Here is a 25587-nt window from a genome sequence, read left to right on the forward strand (position 1 = left end):
AAAGAGTTCACAGGTAAGGCCTTTCTGGTTTGCAGTCTCGCTGCTACTGAACTTACAGTTGTGGGCGGGTTTAGACGGGTTGAACACACGCGACCACTTGCCGGTTTTCCACTGTTTTAGTCCTCCTCTTGGGGTCCAGAAGTCTCTCGCTGACTCCCTGTATCCTCATAGGAGTGGTGATAGGCAGTTCCCACCAGCCAGAGATGCCTGGAGTCCTATCTCCCCAGACTCACGGTGCCCAGATGCAAGGAAGCTGTTACTCGGCTGCCATCTTGCTCCGCCCCCCCCTGTAAGCATTCTTTATGTGTTCTGGGTCCTTAGGGCAATAGGGAGCCATGGCAGGTATGTGAGCCTGCCATGAAAGTGGGTTTCAGGAAGGTCCCTCCCCAGGGCTGGCTGCCTTTCTCTTCCCTGCCCAGCCACCACTGCTCAAGGCCATGGCACTCCTGGAGGACCAAGTCCCTTTGGAAATCACAGAGCCACAAGCACCTGTTTCCTGGGTCTGGGAAGCCCTCAGCAGGCAGAAGTGGTGCATTGTAATGCTGGCCCAGGGCTGGCCAGGGCTTTGTGAAAATTCTTCCTGGGGGTAGCAGGCTGCCTGGCCAGGCTCAGGCCCTGGAGGCAATAGGAGGGTTGTCTGCTCAGCCAAATGGGGCCTTGGGGAGAGGTCTTAAAAGAAGTGGATGCTGTCTGCCTGGGGACTTCAGGGTCTCTTGCTGCCTAGCATGGCCTATGGTTCAGCTTTCTCCAGCATCCTCTGCTGGGGCAGGCCCAAGCTGGGCTCTGCCTGGTGGTGGTCTGGGTCACTCTGACACTTGGGGCAGCTCAGGCAAAACCAGGACATCAAGGACCTTGGTTGGGGCTGTGTCCCGCTCCTAGTCAAGACAGCACTTTTCCCCCCCCTCCCCTACAGTCCTGGGGCATGACTCTTTGCGCTGAGGATGTGGAGGGGGGATGTGCTGCCCAAGGTCACCTCCACTCCCACCTCCACCCTCTCCTGTGACAGCCAAATTTTGTCACTCTCAGCCTCAAACCAGCTCTTGGCTGAGGCAGGGACACGCACAGGCCAAAACGGAATTTCATTTATACAAATAGTGTCCACCCAGTAGACAGAGAGGCTCAGTAAGGGGTGTCAGGGCGGGGTGGGGGAGGGACAGAGAAGTCACGGCTGCTGTTTTTCCTGGTCAGGGATGAAGGGTCCTCCCCAGTACCCCCAAAACCTACCCAGCCCCCACGGTAACCCAGGCCCTGCCAAAAGCTGCTGCCTCCAAACTCTGCCAAGGCCACACAGCATTTCCTGTCACCGAACTTCCTAAGCCGATACGCCTTCCCTGTGGCCTGGCTCCAATCCAGACCCTGATCATTCTGATGAGAGGCTTGCTGGGTGGGGACCTTGGGCATCTGGAGGAAGTCATTGTGGTGCCCTGAGCCTTTTCGGTTCCTCTGCCTTACTGCATAGATCACCTGCTCTGGTCCCTATTCCTGGCTGGCCCAGGACTCTTTGTACAAGTCGACAGGCAGATTCTAGTTAGGGCAGGAGACCTGCGGGGTGTAACTGCAGCAGACTGATCCAGTATCCTGGCCACCCACAAGGTGTCTCTGTGTCCTGCTCACCTTCTGGCTGACCACGGTGAAATCAGAGCAGGTTGGAAGTCGGAATCTGTGACACATTGGCTGTGTGCCCCCAAGTAAGGGGCATCCCGCCTTTGGGGCTCTGTGGCCTCACCTGCAGCATGGTTCTGCCGTACCACATGTGTGTAGGTCCCCTGTGCCCCCTCTGCCCTGTTGGAAGGAGCAAGGGCATTGGGGGCTTTCCTTTCCATGGCCAGGGAAAACATTTTAAAAATTAACAACCTCCCCAGCCTCTGGGCCAATAGGACGTCTCAGTGACTGATGGACATCAAAGAAAATGAGAGCTGCTGTTAGCCGGGCTCTTGCTATGTGGGCCTGGGCCCACCAGCCGTCTCGTCTGCCCTTGCTGGTCCTCGAGGCAGCCACTGTTGGGTTGCCACATTGCAGAGGAAAACAGCCAGCCCAGGAAGGTCACATTGCTGGTCTGGAACATCTTTGCACAACAGCTGCCTTTACCCATCTGTGAGGGTGTGGGTCCTCTGCCCTAAACCAGGCCCTGGGAGTGGTGTAGGCACCACGTTGCCCTCAAGAAGATTCTAGAGAAGGTTCTTGAAAAAGGCTGGTCACAGTGGCTCACGCCTATAATCCAAGCACTCTGGGAGGCTGAGGCAGATGGTTCTCTTGAGCTCAGGAGTTCAAGACCAGCCTGAGAGAGAGAGACCCCCGTCTCTACTAAAAATAGAAAAAGTAGCCAGGTGTTGTGGTGGCACCTATAGTCCCAGCTACTTGGGAGGCTGAGGCAGGAGGATCACTTGAGCCCAGGAGTTTGAAGTTGCTATGAGCTATGCTGATGCCACTGTACTCTAGCCTGGGGACAGAGTTAGACTCTGTCTTGGAAAAAAAAAATAAAAAAGGATGTTTCTAGGAAAGGAAAAAAAAAAGCCAAGAAATGGGTGAAATGTAGGCATTCAGGAAGGACACTGGGCCCTGAAAACAAGACAGAGGCGGCTCTGTAGCAGGATGGGTAGCCCCCAGGGAGACATTCTGCTAAGGGGCTACAAGTGGCAGCTCCCCTGGAGGGCAGCAAGGGGGTGGGGAGGGCAGAGCTCCGGGGCTTCAGGGGCCGTGGGAAAGGCCAACCCCCAGCCATGGGGCTTGGCTAAGGGGGCGTGTGGCTCTGTGTCCATGAGAGGAAGGCCACCCCTGCTTGTCTGAGCCACCAGTGCTGGGTGCTGTGGGAGAGACAAAGACGTCCAAATCAGGTTTCCTGCCTTTGAGGAAATTCCAATTAGATTGGAGGTGAGATGTGCAGGCATGATAAGGTGACTAACAAAGGCGGAGGGGAAGAAAATTCAGCAAGCAAGGTTCCGAGGGCAAGGAGCCGGAGGTGGTGGGACGTGGTGAGCCTGTGTGTGCTGGGGCAGTGGACACCTACAGGCCTGGGAGCAGAAGAGGGGACAGTGGACACCTCCAGAGTCTTCCTGGGCAGCAGGGGAGGAGGACGTAGCCCGGACCTGGTATAGCAAGAGGGGGTGTAAGGGCGTCGTAGGAGTTCCGTGTGGCCACACTGACAAATGGCCACAGATGCAGAGGCTGGGAATGCCATACATTTACCCCTTACAGATCGGCCTCGCAGGAGTCTGATGTGGGTCTTAGCGGGTTAGAGTCAGCAGGGCTGGTCTTTCAGAAGGCTCCAGGGAGAACCTGCTTCCTGCCTTTTCCGGAGTCTAGAGGCTCCTCCATTCCTTGGCTCACAGCCCCTTTCGCCTTCTCCAAATCTGGCAGCAGAGCATCTTCCTCTCTCTCTGGCTCTGACCCTCCTGTCTCCCCCGTCCAAGGGGGATTCTACTGCCCAGGTGATCCAGGATGCCCCCCCATATCATGGTCCTTCCTTAACTGAGTCAGGCCTGCACTGACTATCTGACATTGAAGTTGACATATTCATGGGTTTCAGGGATTAGGACACCTTTGGGGGTCATTATGTAGGTGACAATGTGAAGGTCAGCCTTTTTGAGCTGGGAATTCAAGACCCCAGGGTCAGGGTAAAGGGGACTGAGCTGCTGCCAAAAGGAGCCATGGATAATCACCTGGCAGAACACATCTGTTACACTCAGCAGGGACAGACATGTGTGGAGCCATGGAAGTCCCAGCTTTGGAATGAGAAGCCCTGGGTCAGCCACTGGCCAGCCTTGTGCCCGGGGGGGCAGCTCGCTCTGTCCCTCTGAGCTTCACTTTCTGCAGGTGGGGCCCCTGACTCTCTAGAGGGGGCGTCCTGGGTTGGCAGTCACAATCTACGAGCCATGGTGCCTGGCACACAGTAGGTGCTGACCCTGTGGTGGTAACTGACCACGGAAGCAGCCCACACAGCCTGGGGGAGCCGGGTGAGACAATGCATCCAAAACCACCTCTCCAGGCAAGAAAGCAGCGTGTCCTGAACAGCCAGGATGGCAGCACAGAGACACAAGACCTAACTGTGAGTAGGTCTTCCTACTCAGTAGGCACTTAATGAAGGTGTTGGATGAATGACAACTTGTTGTGAAGCAGCATTAGCTGGAGGCAGAGGTGGAGCTGGGGATCCCTGCCCTGGGTGGGAATAAAGCTGAAGGGGTGGAGCTGGGCCCTGCCCCAGCCCCAGCCCCAGCGGTGAAGGTCCTTTAACGCCACTGAGCAGCCTGCATCCTGCTCTGGGAGGGGCAGTGGCCTCCTGCCCAAGGCTGCTCCTTCAGGGGATAGCCCAAGTAGAGGTTGGCTGCCTCCCCTGGCGGGCTTGGTGGGCTCTGTGTGCACTCTTCTGTAAGCACTGGGTGGACACCGTGGACGGAGGCCATGCTGGAGCCCAGACGGTCTGGGCTGGGGTACTTTGGACCACACGCCATGGAGAAGTAGGAGGGCAGCACCCTAGCGATGGGACAGCCAGATGGGGCTGCGCCTTTTGTCTGGGGTGGACCATGGATGCTACACCCAGGGCCAGACCAAGAAGCTGAACTGGCTCTATCCTCAGTACTTACTGCAATGACCAGCTGGCATTGTTGTGGACACTACACCCCTGAACTCATTCACCACACCAGTAACTTGGTGTGGTAGGGGCTGCTGATCTTCATCCCATTTCACAGACGGAATAGTGGAGCGCCTTGCCCAAGATCACTTATAGATGGTTAGGATAACCACTTATAGATGGTTAGGATATTCAAACCCGGATATCCTGTTCCAGATTCTCTGCTTTTAGCCAGTCTTCAAACTGCCTCTCTGGAGCACTAGGGAGCAATAGACAATTTGAGAGCAGGGGAGTGATGTGAGTGAGCTGCAGTTTTGGAGAGCCAGATGGGGCAGTGCCAATGGGTTCATTGGGGGAAGAAATTTGGGGGTTGGGTTTGGGAGGTGGGAATGGAAGGGTGGGGGCGACCTCTGGGAGAAGGTTTGCCACTGGGGCAGGAAGTGGCACTGTGGCCTGGGGGAGGTGCCAGCAAGGTAGGTGTAGCAGAATTCCAGGAATGAGGATGAGGAGCACCATGGCCCCTGAGATCTAAGCACGAGAGGGTGCGGGCCAAGGCCCCAGAAGAGGCTTTGTGGCTGCCTGGGGACAGAGGCTGGCTCAGGCAGCCATAGTGGGCTTCTGTGGCCTACTTTTTCCTGCTTTTCTTTACCTTCTCTTTCCTTCTAAGTCAGTACCTCTGGGAAATCACTGCTGGCCTGGACTCCACAGGGCTGAGGACCCCAGGCAGGTCACATCCTGACCTCTGCTTGAGCCCAGACTCTCTTCTGGGGCAGACTCACAGGGACACAGTCACTCCACACTCCTGCTACCTTCTCAGCTCTATGAAGATCCAGCCCGTGCCTAGGGCAGAGGACTTCCATCTGCAGAGACAGGGGGGCAGGCCTCCCCCCACATGGAGGTAGTGCTGTGTGCGGGACTCAGGCTGCTGACCTCGTTGCTTACCTGGCCCTGTGGCTCAGAGTTGGCCGGGCTTCGCTGATGCTGACCTTGGGCAGCTTCCTGAACCTCTCTTGGTTTCCTTCTCCGTAAACACTGGGAGATTAGTAGTAATGCATTTTGAAAGATTCCCATCTGATAGGCTCTTGTGCAGATTTCTTGAAGATAATGAACATGAAGGTCAGAGTCAGGCAGCAGACAGTCTCATTACTGCTTTTTCCTGGCAGCCTCTGCCCGGGGCGCTGAGGAATCACAACCGTAAAGCTAAACACTCATGATGAACAAGGGCACGCTGAAAGCCTGCCGTGTGCAGGCTGGGTGCTAGGCGTGCCAGGCACAGGGTTGGGTGGGCGCTGATGCCCCAAATACCTGAAGCTGCTGTTCTGGGACTGTCTGCCTAGCTCTGTGCCAGGTGCTGACTTGAGGCACCTCCCTTGTCAGCAAGTCCCTGGAGAAGGTTTATTATCAGATTACATTCCCCCCTTCTAAAAATTGAGGCAAAGATCACATAACATGAAATTCACTGCTTTGACCGTTTTACAGTGTACAATTCAGTGGCATTTAGTACGTCCACGAGATTGTACAACTGTCATCTCCACCTAATTCCAGAACACTTCCATCACCCCACAAGGAAACCCTGTCCCCAGGAGTGGTCATCCCTCCAGCCCCTCCCCATCCCTAAACAGCCACCCATCTGCCGCCCGTCTCTATAGATTGGCTATTCTGGATGATTCATATAAAATGGGACCTGACGATATGTCTCTGCTTCTGACCCTTAGCGCAATGTTTTCAGGGGTTATAGTTGGGCTTTTCATGGCCAAATAATGCCCTGTTTGACCACACCACATTTTGTTGATCCCTTCATTTACTGATGGGCATCCGGATTGTTGCTACTTTTTTGAACCCTATTTTAAAGATAAGGAAACTGAGGCTGAACCGGCTACTCACCCAAGGTCAACACCTGCCCTATGACCCAGGAATTCCACTTCTAGATGTTTAACCAAGAGAAATGGGAACACACACACAAAAGGGCGGCGCCTGTGGCTCAAAGGAGTAGGGCGCAGGCCCCATATGCCGGAGGTGGCGGGTTCAAACCCAGCCCTGGCCAAAAACTGCAAAAAAAGAGAAATGGGAACACATGTCCACACGAGGACTTGCAGGCAAACACTGAGAGCAGCAGACTCATGGCCCCAAATGGAAAACCATCCAAATATCCACCCATAGGAGACAGGCATCCTCCTGGAGTGCAATGCCACCCATCAGTGGGGACCAGAAGGCCTGGCTCCTGGCTCTCTTCATCCTGGCAGGGTCTACAGAGCTGGGCCAAGTCAGCCTGGCTGCACCTCCAAGGCCAGACGGGGACTGCATCCTGGCTATCACTGGCTCCCTGTAGTTCTGTACCCACTGCCATCTCTGCGGTCACACTCTCTCTGCTTTACAATGAGGGAAACCGAGACTCAGAGACATAACATCTTGTCCTGGGCCTGGCAGTGGCAGTCCCAGGACTCAAATGCAGGCTGCCAGTGGCTGGACACACACCTGTCCACTTGGCCTCCTCACGATGCAGTGACACCCTGAAGTCTGGGTCCGAATGCAGGATGTTGGTGCTGGGATGTGTGGCACGGGTGTCAGGGGTCCCTCGTGGCCCCCTTAGAAGCGACTATGTGAGGGGATGAGGGAGGTGGGCAGCGCCAGGCTCTTGAGAGTAGGGTGAGGGGCTCTTCGTGTCTGAGTCTGCGTGTGCACACACCTCATCTTTGGGTGTCTCTGTCACCTGTTTCTATGACTGTATTCCCTCTCTGCATGTCTGTCTCATGTTTCTCAGAGCATGTCCGTATCCCTGTCCCTCTGCGTGCCCCCGCTCGTGTGTCTATGTCTTTAGAGTCTCTCTCTCCTTGTCTCTGTCTCCCTGTGTTCCTCTGTCTCTGTGCATGGTCAGAATTGTGGCGTCCCCCTCGCTGCCCCCTTCAGGGCTGAATGAAACTAGGGGACGACTAGCTCTGACCCGGCAGCTCCTTCTCAGGCTGCTGTGGCGCCTGACGGCAGGAAGAGGCATTTGGCCCTGGGAGGCCCCAGGGGCCAGCCTTTCTCAGGAAGGAGCACCCTGCTCTCCGCCCCAGGCAGCTGCTGGCTTTCGCTGCTGTTTCAGTCTTTAGGACCAACTCCCTCTTCCTGGGTCCTGAGCCTGGAGGAGGGCCCTGCCTCCCAGCGCCTGCTGAGCTTCCCAGGGTTCACCAGGGGCCACCTCCCTCAGTAGCCTCCCAGCACCCCACTTTACTCTCCCTCCCGCGTTGCTCAGCCCAGTTTTGGGAGCCACTAGGGAGCCTCTAACAGCTCTGGGGGCCAAGGCCCTTGGACCAGATTGGACTGTGCTGGCCTCCAAGCCACCAGCCCAGTCAGGGTATCACCAGTGTTTGTCAGAGAGACCAACAGCCCCGTGGGCCAAACGTGGCTTTGGAGTTGGCCACGCTGGGCTCACAGCCCAGTCAGGAAGGCAGAGGCCATGGAGAGGGCCCGTGCCTGGCCCGGATGTCTTAACAACACCAGCTCCTCCTCACCCCGGACTGCCCCAGCTAGCCGAGGGCTGAGCTACTGGAGACATTTACTGCTCAGTGTGAGCACAAGGATGAGCTTGAGGTTTCTCCATGGCTTTTCACAAAATGTTCTTCCAGTTGGTACTTGTAAAAATCAACATATATTGCAGAGCTGAGTGTCCCAGGCTCCCGGAACGCTCTCTGTGTGGTGGCCCAAGGAAAGGTGCAGCTCTGCCCACAGGCATCAGGCAGGGCTGGGTGCCTGGAGGAGGGGGCTTGATGGGGCAGTGTGGTGCTGTGGGTAGTGTGGGATGGTACACACTGTGTCTGTGGCCCCTGCCCAGCCACTGGGCTCCTCTCCCAACCTCGGCTAGGTTAGAAGCTGCCCGAGTCTCCCCAGCCTGGGCCTCTGTGGCCTGGCACTGGGTGTCACACATTAGGGTCCTGGCAGCTGGCAGGGGGACAGCTGGGCCCTGCCCCAGGGAACAGGCTCTGACATGTTCACTTCAGAGTGAGGCAAATTCAGGCAGTAGGTCAGCGTCTGGGCTTGCCCTGGGTACACTGACAAAGGATTTGCCATGTCCGTTTCCTCACTTACCAAAGCCTGGTGGTAGGGCTGCATGGGGGGCTTTGGGAACAAAATGCCCTGGAGGAAAAGGATTCCACCCACAGCACCTCTGTGAAACAGCTTCCTTCCACGCACAGGCTCTAAGAGGCCCATTTTAAAGATGAGGAGCCTGAGGCTGGGAAAGCAGCAACCTTCCTCTCGGGCAGCGGGGAGGGGCTGGGGAGCTGGTGCTTGTTTCATTCTGGTGTCCACGTGCCCATCTCACCAGCAGGTTGAGGCTCCTTGCTGTGGCTGGCGGGAGCCTTCTTAAGCACCAGCTAGGGTGTTGGTGAACAGACCGGTGAACAGCCGCACTGTCTCACCGTAGGAGAGCTCTGCACCCCTCTGGGCCTGCATTTCCATCACTGCTGGAAAGCTTTTCAGCCTTGAGCAGGAACTCAGTGAAGCAAAAGTAAGGTCAGGGCCCAACAGAGGGACTTTCCAAGGTCCTAGTCATTTTTAGCCTCCCTCATTTGGGACAAGTGACCCACACCCTGTCCTCGGGCCCAGCCCACTCTGTCCGTTCTTTTTCTGGCTGTATGAACTCAGGCTACTGCACAGCCAAAGTTAAACTCCAGAGGGCTGAACGCGTGGCCTGGGCAGGGAGCCAGAGCAGATGGCGGGCCACCTGTTGAAGGGTGGCACCTTGGCTGCCCGCCTCCTGCTTGCCTGTGTGCTTCTCGCCTACACTCTCTGTGCTGGGCCCCGAGGCAGCCATGGTGGGGTCTTCGGACCTGGGGGGCTCTCACAGTCACGGGAAACCACCCAGGCTGTGCCAGGGGGTGGGGGACAAGCCAAGGGCAGCTACAGATGTCCTCTTCAGAGCCTGGTGTGCAGGGACTCAGAGGTGGGTGGCAAGGCAGAGACCTTGAGCAGACAAAGGGCAGGGGCCTCTGCCACCCCGTCAGAGGGGCCATGGGTAGGTATTGCTCCAAGACTCTAGCCCACCACTGCCTCCACAGGAGTCATTCACCAAACTTTGGGGCATTTGAAGATTTTAAGACTCCTATTGTTTAAAAAGAACAATCAGATGAGTGATATAGTATGATAGTGGCTCAAGGTAGAACCTTTGAAAACATCCCTAAGCAAAAAGAGAAAAACCAGCCCTTGTACCTTGTTCCCCCTAGTCTCTTTCCGGGGAAATGGTATACAATTTTCTAAGCTCTTCCCAGCCCGTCTTCCACTGAATAGTCAGTGTAGGGTGAACCTCCTCCCAGGTCAACACCTAAGGAGCCTTGGCATGACTGTTTTTCGCAGCACCATTTAGATCTTCCCATCTTTATACAGACTGCAATCCCTTATCCACAATTGCAAAACCACAAAAGCTCAAAAAAGCCAAGTCCTTATGTAACTTGTTTGGCCACAAATATCTGCCCTGGACAGACATGGGGCTCTTTATGGCCTCCCTTCCCCCCACTCCACGGAGGAAGTTTGCATTTTGCTACAGAAACATCAACCGGTTTGATGAAGAGCGGTACCCCACAGGCCGCTGGGGTGTCACGTAATACCTGGCACAGGGAGCGTTCTAAAACTCTAAATCCACGTGATGTTGACTTCTGGAACTCTCTGGTGTGATGGAGATTCTGACTGAGTGGGGAGACAGGTCCAAGGCTTACATTTGCCGGGTGTTCTTGGCCGGGTCTTTGAATTTAAAGCATCAACACTGAGCGAGGGTCTTCTACTCTGGGTGGAGACGAAGAGGCTCAGGGTGGGTCACTCATGACTGACAGGTCAAGACTGAAGCTGGGGCTCGGCACCTGTAACACAGGGGCTGGTGGGTTCAAACCCTGCCTGGGACTGCTAAACAACAAAAAAAGCCGGGCGTTGTAGCGGGCGCCTGTAGTCCCAGCTACTTGGGAGGCTGAGGCAAGAAAATCGTTTAAGCCCAAGAGTTTGAGGATGCTGTGAGCTGTGATGCCACAACACTCTACAGAGGGCAACATAGTGAGACTCTGACTCCCGGCTCCTTTCCCACTTTGCCAGATGGAGTTTGAGACATCTCCAATGTCAGTGTTTTTCAAATTACGTTCCATGAACTACAGGCCTCTCAATGCCTGGATGCCCGTTAAAACCACACTGCGCCAGGCGTGGTGGCTTGCGCCTGTAGTCCCAGCATTTTGAGGGGGAGGCTGAGACAGGAGGATCATTTGAGCCCAGGCAAAGAGGCAGTGAGCTATGACCAACCACTGCACTCTAGCCTGGGTGATAGAACAAGACCTTGTCTCAAAAAAACAAAACCAAAACCACGCAGACTTCCAGGCCCCACACTGGCCTCCTGGACCAGATCTGTGGTGAGCCACAGGCATCAGCTTGTTGAATAGGCTCATGATGATTCTGGGGTCCATGAAGTTTGAGATACTCTGCATGTCTAGGGCCCGGGACTGCAGTGAAGGGGACTCCTGTCCCAGCTCCCACTGGACTTGTGGTTGGGTGACCCTAAGTCAGTCTTAACTGCCACCCCAGGAACTCTGTGTCTCTAGGGCAGCCATAGGGCAGTTGGCCTCAAACCCATGGCTGGGAGTGGCCTCTCCAAACCAAAGCCATTAATCTTGGTTAACGCAGGGAATTATAACTTGCTTCTCTAACTCCCTTCTCAGGGCCCAGCCTCCTGCATGTTCCCAAAAGAGTGCCAGCACTCCCTGTCCCTCTGCTGCTCCTCAAGGAGCAACTGTATTTTATCTTAATTCAGTGTGACTTTTCTTCATACTTTACTTTTTTCCCAGGAGTAAATCCTTCTTTCATTCATCCACCAAACCATCCATTAACCAACCAACCCGCCCATCCAACCATCCACCAACCAACCTATCCGTCTACTCATCCATCCACCCACCCAACCACCCATCATCCTTCCATCCACCAAACCATCCATTTGCCAACAAACCCATTCATCCACCCACCTGTCCTTCTATCCATCCGTCCATCTATCCATCCAGTTTTTCCTTCCATCCATCTACCCTTCTATTCACCCACCCATCTATCATCCATCAATCTAGCCATCCTTTGCTTTTCCCTCCACCGTCCACTCACTCACCTGCCCGCCCACCCACCCACCCATCCATTCATTCCCCCCATCCTGGTGTCCAGTAGGAGCCCAATAAATTTTAGCCAAATGAAGGAACGATGGGTTTCTCCAAGCAACCTGTTTAGCAACCTTATGAAAAAGCAAGAAAAGATTCACTTAGAGCTCGGGGTATCAGCCAACTGAGTTCCTCACAGCTCTCCTCATGCGCTCACGTTTCCTGAGTGCCCCTACGTGGCAGCCATCACACTAGGTCTGCTGCCAGAGACACAGAGCTGAGCAGAAAGAGATGCCTGGACCTCACCCTCATGAAACTGGCAAATTCGGGGGAAGACAGATGTTAATCAAGTAACCACACTCATGAAGTCATAATTACAAACAGCAAGACGTGCCCAGAAGGAAAAGAAATGTTCCAGCATATCACAGAGGTTCCTGACACAGGCCGGGATGCTCCAGACAGTCACAGGGAACCAAAGGATGAGCCAACGGCTGGCCAAGAATGGGGCACCTGGGCCAGGTGAGTCAAGAGAGGAGTTTAATCAAGGGAACTGTTAGCAAAGCGGTGAAGCAGCTGAGAGAGCACAGGGAGGCAGCAAGACTGACTCACAGCTAAGAATGGCAGGAAGCTGTTGCCACCCCAGGCAGGAGGGAGAAAGGAAGAAGACAGAGTTACTGGAGCTGCTGCTGGAACCACACAAGAGATGTGGCCACTTGTACAGACATTGCTTAAGCAGAGAGACAGAGACACGCTGGCTTCCCCCTCCTCTGGTCTCCCTCCAGTGCCTCCTGTTGGCTGTCCCCAGTGGGGAGTCAGGAGCAAGGAAGCCTGGGAAATGTAGTTTGCAGGGTCAGCCTGCAGAACAGAAGGATGAGGAATGGCGCAGGCCTGGCACAGGGAGGAATTAGGCACAGAGGGGAAGGAAGCAAGTTCCAGGCAATGGAAATAGTATGTGCAAAGGCCCTGTGGTGCAGTGTACACGGTGCCTCCTAAGAAGGCCAAAGCACCAGGAAGGTCCAAGGAATCAAGCAGTCTTAAGGTCTCCCAGAAACATGAGCAGAGGCCAACAAACAGGGCGTCTCATCTCTAACCTGAGGGCTATGAAACCTGAGATGGACTTCAAGCAAGGGGGAGACCACAACCAGGGTTGGACTTCCAAAAAGACAATGCTGGCTGCTGGGTCGGGGAGAGACATAAGGAAAACAGGTCAGAGGCTGGGGCTGGAAGGGCTTGGGAGGGCCACCCCCAGCCTCCTGTCCAGGCCTGGGGCCTCGGATGCCCATAGCAGCAGGGAAGGACCACCTTCTAGGGGGCATCCCTTCCTTGATCATTCGCTGTCCTCCTTTTAGACTGAATGCCTGCCTCTCCCCACAAGATGAGGTCTCCTTGCCTAGTCCTACCCACCTTCCCTTACCCTTCACTAACCGCCCCCCCCCCAGCTGCCCACACTCTGAGCCAGAGTGCCAGCCACGTTGGCACCTGTCCACGGCTGTTTTTCACTTCTCCAGTGGCTCAGCTTTCAGGTCTGATAAATATTAATGGCCACTCAGGGTCTAGGGGGCCCCACGGAGAGATAGTCTTTCTGGAAGTCATGTCAGGGTGCCCAGCCAGAGGCACAATCGGACACCCAGGCCTGCCTCCTGATCTGCTAGCACCCATCCCTCAGGGGGGCAAACCTGGGAGCCCCAGGAGTCAGACCATCTTTGGTTCTCTCTGAAGCCCAGAGCTCACCCTCCCATGGACCCCGGGAAGAAATGGAGTTCTCGGGGATGAAGTTCTCCAACACCTGAGTGAGGGCTCCTTGGCCTGACAATCACAAATCACTGTTTTCATGGAGTGCAAAAGCATTAGGAAGTTGGGAAGGCCGACTTCTAACTGTTCGTTGTGTGACCTTGGCCGAGTCAGGGCTGCCCTGGGCCTTGGACTGCCCTCCTCTCAAATTAAGGGGGTTTATCTAAGAATATGGGCTTCAGAAGCATGTGCTGGGAGAGAAATGTCCCTCTGTGCAGTGCTTACTGTGCGTGTGGCACTTTTAAATTCTATGGGGTTTGGTCTCCTAATGACATTGGAGGGCGGTGGACAAGGTTATTCTCCACACTCACTTTGACTAAAACAATGTGGCTCACAAGTCCAACCACTTACCTGGGGCCATGCAGAGAAGACACTGTGATGCGGGGAGGAGGGGGGCTGGATTTTGGTCTGAAGTCCGAAGTCTGTAGGCAAAGTAGTGCACCATTCAGAGTGCAGGCTCCGGGTCCACAGCAGTCTGAGTTGCGATATCAGCTCCTTCCATTAGTAGCTGTGTGATCTTGGGCAAATAGCTTAACCTCTCTGCTTTAGTTTCCTCACCTGTGAAGTAGAAATAGTACTCATGTGCCTACCTCATCAGGTGCTGAGAGGATTAAATCAGGCAATAATATGCAGATGGGGAGCAAAGCTCAGCTGGCTCAGGCCTTGGGATTGCTGCATGATGAGGTCTCACTTAGAGATGTGTGCCTTGAACCACCCCAGAGAGGGTGGAGCCGGGCCCAGAGTGGTGTGTGGAGAAGGGACTATAAGCCACTGTTCCTGGTGAGTGCTGTCTTCCAGACAGCTGGAATGTTCTAAGTCATTCTAAGACCGGGGCAGATTGGAATTTAAAATGTGTTTCCCCTTTTAGAGTGAGCCATGCCTAAGTATTTCTGGCCTGTGAAAGGAACACAGTTTCAGAGCCAGGGCAGAAAAACCACGTGTGTTCACACGACCCAACGAAAATACTGGCCACAGAGTCCTTTTCCTCTGCAGCTTGTATGGACTCCATCCCGGCTGGGCAGCGGGGGCAGGGGGCACCCTGCAAGGCGCTGGATGTGGGTACAGGCTGGTGGGTGGGCCACTGAGGGGCAGGTCAGGAAGGGCTAAATCTGGGGACTAGGGAAACTTGACAATTCCACTAGCCTCCCTCATGTGATTTTAAATATCTTAGCATGCATTAAAGTCACACACCCACCTGATAGTTAGCAATTCTACTCCTGGGTGTCTACCCCAAAAGAAATGCATTGTATGTTTTCAACAAATTACGTGCACTAGATTGTTTAGAAAAACACCATTTGTGGTAGCCCCAAATGGAAACTACCCCAGAGCTCACCAGTGGCAGAAAGGAGGAGTAAAAGATGGAGGGTTTACCAGTGGACTACTACACAGCAAGAAAAAAAGAACTGATTGCTGCTGCATGTGAAATCGGGAAGATGTGGTACAGAGCAAAAAGTCAGGCCCAGAAAACACGGAGATGTGCTTCTTCTCACATAAAGCACAAACAGACCGCCCTGACAGCCTACAACACGGATAAGCCTTGAAAACATCACGCTGGGTGAATGAAGCCAGTCACAGGCCCGTTGCTGGACGATCCCATTTATGCAAACTGCCCAGAGCAGGCAGGGACAGAAGGTAGACTGATGGTCGCCAGGGGCTGGTATGGGGTAGAGCTGGAGGGATGGGCGTTGATGGCTAAAGGGTCTGAGGTTTCTTCCGGGGGTGATGAAAATGTGCTAAAATTGATTGTGGTAGTGGTTGCAGAACTCTGTAAATATACAAAAGCCATTGAATTGTACACTTTAAATGGGCGGATTGTGTGGCCTGTGAGTTATATCTCAATAAAGCTGCTAAAGAATAACACAGGCTGGTGTTAAGAGTCAGGATGCCCAGAACTGGTTGGGAGTCATTCCCTGGTGGGAAGGCAGGTAGTGCCTGGACCAGGGCCCTTGGAGGGCTTCCGGGAGGCTGGGCCTGCCTTATTTCTGGGTGCTGGTCACACAGATGTAATCAGCTTGCGACAGTTCAGGAAATTGCACTTGTATTGTGAGGCAGGCTTTTCTGTATGGAGGTGATACCTCGGTACAAGATTTCTAAAAAACAACATTCAAGTTTAGAGTTAGCCACACGGCTCAGTCCCACCGTCTGTCTCTGTCAACGGGTCCAGCAACAACCCATCCAGGGCATGCATCCAAGCCGGGGGAGGCAAGCTGGCAGCTGGGGTTGGAACATGCTTGGTGACTCAAGAGGAACAGCTGGAAAGAATGTGTTGCCTTTGACTTCCCAGAGCCATGGACCTGCCACTGCTCCAGGTCCTGAGAGCTCAGGAGACTAGGCTGAAGGTGGCGGAAACACAGGCCAGACTCGGAGGTGTGCAGCAAGCCCTGACCATTGGCCTTCCTGGCACGGCCCAGGGAGGGACAAGGACGCCTTTATTAGGACTGGGGCAGCGTGCCTGGCAGGCCAGGAGCTGAGCACACAGCAGGGCGCTAGGGCCAGACTGCCTAGGTAGGAATCCAGTTCTGACACTTCCCAGCTCCATGATGCAGGGACATGAACTCCTGTTCCAAGCCTCAGTGTCCCCATCGGTAAAATCATGTAACAACAGTGTCTACTTTTCAGGGTGTTGTGAGAAATAAATGAGATAATGATCTCTGCTCCAAACACAACACTGGCATTCAGTGACCACCCAGCAAACATGAATATTAGCTATGATCGTTCCAGGTTGGAGGACGCAGACTGGTTCATACTGAGCACCCACTGCATGCTGGGCACCCTTAAGACAGTTCTTGGCATCATCTACTTTTACTTCTAGCCGTCACCCACCCACCTATACCCTACCCGCTCAGAAACCTCCGTGGCTTGGAAGCTTGGGAACTAACCACATAAACGGTTGCTGTGGGTTCTGTGCTCCAAATCAGGGGTCTGTTGAGAAGCCAGCAGCAAGGGAGTCTTTGAATATATTCAAGATTTATGTGGAGTGTTTGTCCCATCATCCCCAGTGGCAGGTCAACCCTGGTGATCATTTATCAAAGGGGTTTTACGAGGCCCTGAAGTTCACAGCAATATCCTCAGATTTCAAGCTGGTGAGGCCTGGCATGGGGGATGGTAATTCCAGCAGTAGGAGACTGGGTTTTTCTCTCCTGGAGTCTTTTTTTTTTTTTTAAGATTCAGGGAAGCAAGGCAAGGTTTTGAGGCACCAGATTCTGCTGTGCAAATTTGTACCCCATGCAGTGACCTTTAATTGTGGAACATAAGCCTTGCCTTTTTTTTTTTTTGCAGTTTTTGGCCGGGGCTGGGTTTGAACCCGCCACCTCCAGTATATGGGGCCAGTGCCCTACTCCTTTGAGCCACAGGCGCCGCCCAGCCATGACTTTTTAACAAGGCACTTCACAGCGTATAAAATGTCTCTGCCTCGGTTGTCCCAGGCCCCAGAGATAGAGAGTGGTCCACCCACTTTCACTCTTGGAGGCTCCTGGATTTATAAAGGCAATGGGTGCTAAGATGGGGTCACCAAACATGCTGTTTATGTCAATGTTTCTATTTAACAAGTTAGCACAAGTAATGCATACAGAATGCAACCAAATTTCCCAGCCCCCACTGTCCCCAAAAGCTGGCGCTTAACTGTGCCCTTGAACAAGCCTCTGCTTGTTGGAGCCTCAGTTTCTCCATCTCTAAAATGAATACACCTCCTGTCATGCCTCCACTGTGACATGAGCTAACGGATAAGAAATGATTCATAAGCCCAAGGCCTCCACAAATCCCAGATTTGGTTGTTTTTTTTTTTTTTTTTTTTTTTACTGTCGACGGTCACATTCTTTCCTTCTGAGAAGGAAGATATACCTTTGCCAGTGGCCTGCCATGTTTGAAGCTCTTTCTGAGCGAAGCAGAAAAGTGCTTGCTTCATTCTTAGGCAAAAAAGAAAAAAAGAAAAGAAAAAATAGGGCAGTGAGATGATAAATTTTGTTTTCCTGGCCCCAGCAAGCCAGAGGCCAAACAGGCAGCACACAGTGCCTCTAAAAGAGGAAGGATGGACCAGCCTGGGAAGGTAAATGAGGCCTTGGAGGGACACACGCACAGTTTAGAGGGAAGAGGAAAAGGGCAGACAGTCCTGGCGAGGAGGGAAGTGCGGTTATAGGGTTGGAGAAAGCTGGGGGCATGTGAAGAGTTTAATCTTGATTGCTGGCACTTGGGAAAAATAAAAGATGGTGGCGTGGAAGCCGCCGGGGCAGCAGGAGGTTCTCACAGTGAGGTCCACATGCACTCTGGCATCCCTGTTTCAAGCATTGAGTGGTCCTTAACTGTGTCCCCAGCCTTGTGAAACTGCAGGGCAGGGCATGGCAAGCGGCTCAGGCTGGGCCCTGTGGGAGAGGCCAGCGCAGAGGCAGATGTACAAAATGATGTGTGCATGTTGGGTGTCTGGAGAGCTCTCCTGGGCAGGGGGGAGGGCAGATTCCTGCGGTTTCTGGGCTAAGATGACCCTACAGGTAGCAGCAAATCTGAGACCACCCAGATGTTCCTGCAGACCTAGGGTGGGCATTTCCTCCCCTACTCCCAGTGCTGGGCTGCCTGTGGCACCCTCTCTCCAGCTGCAGTGAGGGTTGTAGGGCTCCAAGCGGGGGGTGGGGAAGCCAGGAATGGCTCTGTTGGGGAGGTGAGGCTGAGGCTCTGGCAGCTCTTGGCGGGGATATTGGGTGGCTCAGTTTAGTTTGAGCCTTTTGCACGTTTCTGTTAGAAAAAGGGACTTTGGGCTTGGCGCCGGTAGTTCAGCAGCTAGGGCGCCAGTCACATACACCAGAGCTGGCGGGTGCCAGCTGGGCCTGCCAAACAACAATGACAACTACAACTAATAATAATAATAATAATAATAATAATAACCGAGTGTTGTGGGGGGCGCCTGTAGACCTAGCTACTTGGGAGGCTGAGACAAGAGAGTCGCTTAAGCCCAAGAGTTTGAGGTTGCTGTGAGCTGTGAGACCACAGCACTCTACCAAGGGTAACAAAGTAAGACGGAGTCTAAAAAAAAAACAACAACAAAAAACAGGATTTTGAGTCTATGTCAGCACATGACATTAATGCAAACATACCCTGGCATTTCTCCTCATCTTCTGGCACAAACTCAGCTTGTTTTGTGTCCATACAGGAGCCTCAGTTTCTTTAGGGACACATGTGAGGAGAGGGTGGATGACACTCTAGGTTGTTCTTGTCCTAACTAACTGGTGTCTCAATATTTGGGGTAGAGCCCAGGGAGTCACAGAGGCAGCTGCCCAGGCTGTGTGACCCTGGGCCAGTGACATCCATTGTCTGCGACTCACCCCCCTCTCCTGTGAACTGGGGGTATGTAGAACAAACCTCACGATAGGTCCTGGTGTGCACAGATGTTATGGTTCTGTCTGTGTAGCATGCTTTACTGGGGGCATCTAGATTCATTCTTCCTCATTTTGTTATCTCTGGCTTACGGATGGGGAAACTGAGGCTCAAGAGAAGTTAGGAGCAGGATGAGGCCACACAGCTAGTAAATGGCAGAGGTGTGACATCTACCTGGTGTGTTAGACTGTGCCGGTGCCCCTGCCTGGTGTTGCCCACCCGCAGATGACCAGCCACTGTCACCTGCCTTCCTCCGCCCTTGGTCTGTGTTTACGTACTCCCTGCCTCCCGAGACATGTCCCAGGAGACTTTCTTGGGTTACTGGGTCATGGAAAGAAACAAAAATATCCAGCCGGACACCTCCAGCCGCCTCCCCGACTCCTGGCCTACTTCATATGCACATAGACACAGGCCCAGGAGCACTGTGATCACACATGCACACAAACATAGGTTCATGCCACACACACTGACACATGTATGTACACACTTGCACACACATTCTAACAAATGCATCCACCCCGGCACACATCGGACATACTTGGGAAACCCTCCTGGAGGACTCCAGCTTAGTCAACAAAACCCCGCCTCTCTCTTTTCATCCTGTTGACACTGTGGCCCTCCTCCCTCACTCTGTGTGACCTCATCCCAGTGTCCCCCTTACCTTAGGGCACAGACTGGAGTACCTCCTCAACAGCTGTCAATCACATACTCACGGTCACCTGCAATATACCAGACCTCGGCGCCCGGGGAATCGTTCCCTCTACCTCATTCATCCACCCACAAATGTCCCTTGAGGCAGGGATCACAATCCCCTTGTACCAAGCCAGAAACTGAGGCTTAGCTGGCTAGGAGGTCTGCCCAAGGCTCATGTGAGGGATAGATAGAACAGGACTGGGACCCAGGCACTGAGCCAGGCCCTGGATATAAGCAAGTAAGACAGATCTGGCTTCTAGGTGGGAGTGGGGATACTGGTGGGGAGGGCTGGGGCAGGCAGGAACAGCAGACAGAAAAATAAATAAAATTCATGCAAGCTGCTATGCCAAGGAGCTGAGGTGGAGAAAGGCAGTAGAGGACGGCTCTCGGGAAGGCAGGGAGGCCTCTCAGGATGCTACCAGAGCAGAGACCTTAAAGATGAGCCCCAAGGGACCTACATCTAACTCAACAGCAGCCTGGAGGTGCTGAGGCCAGCAATGTTTTACCAGCAGCCATGCAAGCCACAATTAAACAGATGTTGCCCTTTAAAGTTTTCCTAATCAGGCTTCTCACCAGGTATTAAAAATGCCAAGAGCTGAAAAGCATTGGGCCCTGCCCTCAACATTCCTTTGGGATAGTTTTGCTGACACAGAGTTTTTTTTTTTTTCAGGGCCTGGGTGAGGGCCCAAGGTCTCGCATCTCTGGCAAGCATCTCTGATGACAATGATTTTCCTATTAACCCTTGGACTGTGCGCCCTGGAGTATCCACCAGAGATTCCTGGGAACTGGCCCTTTGCTCTTCTTCCATTTACTTACAATGCATGGCCTGCCTCCCAGACAAAAGGAAGCCCAGTTTTACTTACATGTCAGCACCCCAGAGGGTGGAGGTGACCATGGTGCACCTTGGTCCCCAGGCCAACTCTGGGCCCCGGTGCAGGTCAGGACAGCTGCTCAGAAATCAGAGGCTTGTAGAGTTTTGAAGCTGGAAGGGGTGTCATTCCACAGATGGAAGTGTAAGGTTCAGAAATGCCTGGATTGGCACAAGGTTACTACCAACCTGACGACCAGTGCAGCATGTGAGGTGGGGTGGGGGGGATCCACAGGGCCTGGCCTTGTCCCCTGTCATGGACAGGCTCCATCAGCAGACTGGTGACATGGACCAGATGCTCGCCTGGAGAGGCTGCAAACCCTGGCATTCAAAAGCATGTACCTGGCACCCAATTCCCTGGGTCTGAACCCTACTTGGCCATTTTGAATAAGTAACTTAACACTTAGTGCCACCTCTCTCCCGTCTGTAAACTGTGCTGATCTATCACTGAAACAGTGCTGATGACTGCATGAAGCCCAGCATTATCAGGAGGGGTAATTGAGCAGAAGTACATAAAGTGCTTAGAACTGTACCTAGCACTCTGCAAGTCTCCGTTAAATAAATACACAAAATAAATGCATGGAAAACAGTTAGTCCCCTGCAAGCAGCTCCTGTTTAACAAAAGAATGAAAGGGCTCAGAGAGGTAGAGTCACTTGCCCTGGGACACACAGGACTCTTTCTATCTCTGCTGGTGAGCAGTGGCCCCTGACCAGTGGTGGCGAGGGACAGAGCAGGGACAGGACTCATCCTCAGGATGGTGCATTCATTAACGTGTTCCAGGAGACAGGAAACAGCTTCTCTTCCCTCTGCAAAATTACAACGCTGTGCTCTGAAAAGTGTCCCCAATCTCGGGCTATGCAGGACTGTAAATGATTCTCACTTGGTCCCCCTTTGAGAATGAGGAGGGGGCAGGACCACCCTGGACGAAGCCGGCAGGGCGCCTCCTGCTGGCCCACAGCCCCTCCCGGGGTAGGGGTTGGGGGGCTCCTCTGTCCCCAGGGGCGCCGTTCGCGTCCTTACCTGGCTCCTCCCGCGTCCTGCTTGACCTTTACTTAAAGACCAGCTCTAGCCGCTGATGGGTTTCGGCGGTCCCCGAGGAGACCCTTCAGACGGCTTGAGCCCGGCGCGCTGGAGAGAGCCCCTAATTGGGGCAATGAATCATCGTGCGCGGCTCCAGCTGGACACAAAATAGATAGAGGAGCCGGCGCGCTATTGTGCGCAGTTTGGGACGCGGGGGGGAGCGGGGAATGGAGGAGGGGAAGAGGGGGGAGACAAGGGGCGGAGAGGGCGGAGGGCGGGCGCAGGGGAGGGAGCGCGCGAGGGAGGGATTCCCCGCCCGCCGCCTCTCTCCTCCCGCCTCCCGCCTCCGCCCCGCCCTCCCCGCCTGCCGCCCCGCCCCCTCCTTCCCAATTAAATGACCCAACGCTTTGGCAGGCGCCGGAGCTCGCACATGCGGCTGCCGCTCCAGCCGCCCGGGGCCCGCCGCCGCCGCCGCTGCGTTCCGGGCGCGCTCGCCGCGGCGCCGCCTCGGCCCGCGCCGCCTCCGGGGGCTCGGCAGGCCCAGGGGGCGCCGGTGCGAGCGGCCGGGCGTCTGCGCCCGCCCCGGCCGCCTGCCGCCAAACTTTGCGGCGTGCACACATGGTCCAAGTTGGGTGCGGCGGCGGGGGCGGCGCGGGAGGGCGCTGAGGGCGGCCCAGGGCGCGCGGGGGCCGGGCCGGGCGGCGCGGCGCGGCCATGAGCGGGCGGCCGGCGCCGGTCTCCCGCAAGCAGCGGCTCATGGCAGCCGTGGGCGAGCGGGCGGCGGGCGGCGGCGGCGGCGCGCCGCTCTCGTGCTTCATCTGCGGCGGCGGCATCGGGCGCGGCAAGGAGCTGAAGCTGCAGGTGAAGCAGCCGGCGGCGGCGGGCGCGGGGACCCCGGCGCAACCCTTCTTCCCGTTCCTGCAGCAGCAGGAGCCGGCGCCCGGCGCGCGCGAGCTGTCTCCGGCCGACGGCTGCGTCCTGGTGTGCGCAGTGTGCCGCTGCTTCCTGGGCGAGCAGTGGGCCGCCTTCGAGCGCGCCCGCACGCCGGTGGACAAGCGCATGTACTGGCTCAAGCGGCCTCACCAGTGCGATGCGGGCGCGGGTGGGCGCCGCGGAGGCGCCGGGGCCCCCCGCGAGTGGAATGTCGCCTACGCGCTGGGCAGCGCTGCGGACGACGACGACGACGCCGCGGGCGGCCCCCGGCTGCGTGGGGCCGCGGAGGAGACGCGGGACTCCGACCTGTCGGAGCTGTCGGACACCGACCCGCTGTCTGAACCCGACCCAGCTGCTCGTGACACCGCCAGCCCCCACCAGGACCGGGCACCAGCGCTGCGGGCCACCCCGGGGCCAGGTCCTCGTGGGGGCCGCTGCCAGGAGTGGAGGCCAGCGTCGGGACCTCTTCCCGGACAGGGCGCAGAGCCCCTGGCGCAGGAACGCGTGGAGGAGGAGGAGGTGCCCTCGAGGATCCCGGTGGATGGGGAGCCCAAGCCTGGCGTTAGGCGCCGGCGGAAGGGGGTCGGGAGGCCCTGGGCCCCTGAGGCCCGGGCCAGCGTCCTGAGGGGCATTCAGGACCCTTGGCAAGGTCCTCCTGTCCAGGAAGCCCCTGTAGATGGCATGAAAGGAGGCCCCTTGGGCAGAGCCACCAAGCCTGGGGAGAGCAGGCCGCTGGTGGAGACCCTCGGAGGCTTCTGCACATCTGAGGACAGCGACGTCAACATCGCCAGCGGGGCAGAGGACAACAAAGAGCAGCCTGTCCCAGGCCCCTGCGGCCCCAAAGAGAAGGAGAATGGTGGTCGGGCCCCCCGGGCACCCCCTGAGAGCCGGGTGGCTCCACCAGAGGGCCTTTGCTGCTATATCTGCGGGTCAGCACTGTCCCCAGCCTCGCAGCACCAGATCCACGTGCAGAAGCAGGAGAAGCTGGCCCAGGCGCCCTTCTTCCCCTTCCTGTGGCTGCACAGCCCGCCCCCCGGGGCACAGCCCATCAGTGATGGCGGCAGCACCCTCGTGTGCCCCTGCTGCTTCTCCTCCCTCATGCAGCAGTGGCAGAGCTTCGAGCTGGCCAGCGTGCCAGTCCTGCAGCGGCTCTATGTGGTGCCCCTGAACAGCCGTGCCCCTGGCATGGCCTCCAAGGGCAGGAGGCTCCCAAGGGAAGAGGGCCTGCCTGCCGGCGCCCTGCGAGAGGCCTGCTACCTCTGCGGGGAGGACTGCACCCAGGATGCCCGGGCAGTGCCCTTCAGGGCCCTCAATGGCAGTGCCCGCAGCGTCATGCATTTCCCCTTCCTCAGCCTCCTGCCCTGCCCGCCAAACGCCCAGGGCCCCAACAAGCGCTGTGAAGTCCGCAGCTGCCCCAAGTGCTTCAGCGTCCTGGAGGACATCTGGGCCCTGTACCGGGCCTGCCAGAATGAGGCGCTCATCACCTCTGTGCAGGGTTTCTTGGGCAGGTACCACCAGGCCTTCTCCGCCTCTGACCCTGTCCTCTCTGAGTCACCCTTGGCAGCAGCCCAGGGTGGCCCCTTGTCTGTCTGCTACATCTGCGGGGCCGAGCTTGGCTCTGGGAAGGAATTTCAGCTCAACGTGAACCCCGCCAGCCGCTTGGGCGAGAAAGAGCCCTTCTTCCCCTTCCTCACCGTTTACCCACCGGCTCCACGAGCCAGGCCTGTGGATGCCACTGGCCTGGTGGCCACCTGTGTGCTCTGCTACCATGACCTGCTGGGCCAGTGGCTGCAGCATGAGGCCCGAGGCACCCAGCACGCTGTCAGCGCCTGGTCTCGGCAATACCAGGTGGAGACGTTCGTGTGCTTCTTCTGCCAGCAGGAGAAGAGACGCTGCTTGGGGCTGAAGTCTGTGCGGGTGGCCCGGCTGCCCTTGTTCCTCTACACCCTGCGAGCCAGCCACAGCCTGCTGGTGGACGATGGGCAGCAGCTGATCATCGGCGCCTGCGTGGAGTGTGGGACTCTGGTGTGTGCGGGCCAAGGGCTCACCCGTCAGGGACCCGTGGGCTGGAGCTCCCCAGTGGCTGCAGCGACAAAGGTAAGCAGCAGTTTCCATCTCATCTTGGACCCTTCGTCTGACATCTGTTCAGGGAAGGGAGATGTTGTTTTCTGTTCCTCTCAAAGACTCTGAAGAAGTTTTCCTGGGTTCTTTGCAGCATATTCTGGGACACCTCTCCGCCGAGGGTCACTGGACTGGTGCTTGGGGAGGGGGGTATGTTGGGTGACCTTGGAGATACGGGGCAGGGGGTCAGAGGAACCGGGGGTCAGAAGTGGTTTTATGGAAGAATAAGGCACCGCGGAGAGCAGCAGGCATAGGTCTGAACCTGGGTGTGTGTTTGTGGTGGAGTCTATCAAACAGAGGAAGTTTCGGGCATGTCTGTCATCCGCCTGATAACATTGGTAATTAGGCCAGCCGTGCAGGTCACAGAGAGGTCTCTGTGCTTGCCTGGTTGAAGCACATTGAGGGTGGGAGTTCCTCTGCACTCTTAGCTCTCGTGTGGCTTAGCTTTTCCAGAGTTTTCCATCCAAGTTCACACTTTTCCTTTTAGACTCTGGCTGCTGAACAGCAGATGGAAATAGGTTTCCAGACATGGGGAACAGTGGCTCTAGGGACAGTGGCCTGCCCAGACTCTTGCCTCAGTGGGAAGGGAGTCTCTTCTCTGCAAGTCAGCTGCGTGGGAGGTGTTGGGAGGCCTGGGGTCCTCCCTGTGTTTATGGAGCCCACTTTTGACCTGCCCACCCGGGGGCAGGGGAGCTGGACGGGCCTCAGTTAATTTTGAATCGGCTTTGCAGGGTCCAAGCAAGGGCTGACCCTGGTTGTTCTGGGAAAGTAGATGTCTGTGAGTGTCAGTCACCATCTTGGCCACCGGGGCTGTTTTAATCAAATGCACGTAGTGGTAGCTGCCGGCCAGGGGCCAGCAGAGGGATGTTTGGACAGGGAAGGCATCCCTGGCCTGTTCCTTCTTTTGAGGAGCTTCCAGCTCCTTCTTCCTACATGTATGCGTGTAAGGGTGTGTGGGCATGTGTGTGGATATCTGGGTGTCTTGTTGACTCATGTCGGCTGCATCCATGTGGTGGGCCTGGCCATGTGTTGCCCACCTTGTCCAGGGGCACAGCCCCATGCCTTCCTGCTTTGCCCTGCTCCCCTTCCCTGCTGATGTACTTTAAAGCCGTCTTAGGGGCTTTGCGAGGAGGCC

The 25587-nt window shown here is 55.8% G+C and overlaps 1 protein-coding gene and 1 long non-coding RNA gene across 7 annotated transcripts in view; one reads left to right on the forward strand and one right to left on the reverse strand.

The window, feature by feature from the left end:
• Positions 1-293: 293 nt before the first annotated feature.
• Positions 294-21650, reverse strand: LOC128560280 (uncharacterized). 4 transcript variants are annotated; one of them, XR_008372922.1, is made up of 6 exons: positions 21399-21650; positions 13804-14010; positions 6452-6615; positions 3187-5661; positions 3008-3086; positions 294-2804 (listed from the first exon to the last, which is right to left on the reverse strand). It is a non-coding gene; the product is annotated as an uncharacterized LOC128560280 (long non-coding RNA). The 4 variants fall into 4 exon arrangements; XR_008372926.1 differs by having other exon boundaries at positions 3187-4826; positions 5242-6615; XR_008372923.1 differs by lacking the exon at positions 6452-6615.
• A 419-nt stretch (positions 21651-22069) lies between these two features.
• Positions 22070-25587, forward strand: part of GSE1 (Gse1 coiled-coil protein) — a 409018-nt gene continuing 405500 nt past the window's right edge. The window contains exon 1 of one of the 3 annotated variants that reach the window (XM_053553788.1): positions 22070-24428. In XM_053553788.1, the coding sequence (XP_053409763.1) occupies positions 22113-24428 (2316 nt within the window). In that variant the 5' untranslated portion in view covers positions 22070-22112. The remainder of the gene's footprint in view (positions 24429-25587) is intronic. The other 2 variants (XM_053553790.1, XM_053553780.1) reach the window with 2 other exon arrangements.

This window comes from Nycticebus coucang, chromosome 2 (genome assembly GCF_027406575.1).
Source record: "Nycticebus coucang isolate mNycCou1 chromosome 2, mNycCou1.pri, whole genome shotgun sequence".
Taxonomy (NCBI): domain Eukaryota; kingdom Metazoa; phylum Chordata; class Mammalia; order Primates; family Lorisidae; genus Nycticebus; species Nycticebus coucang.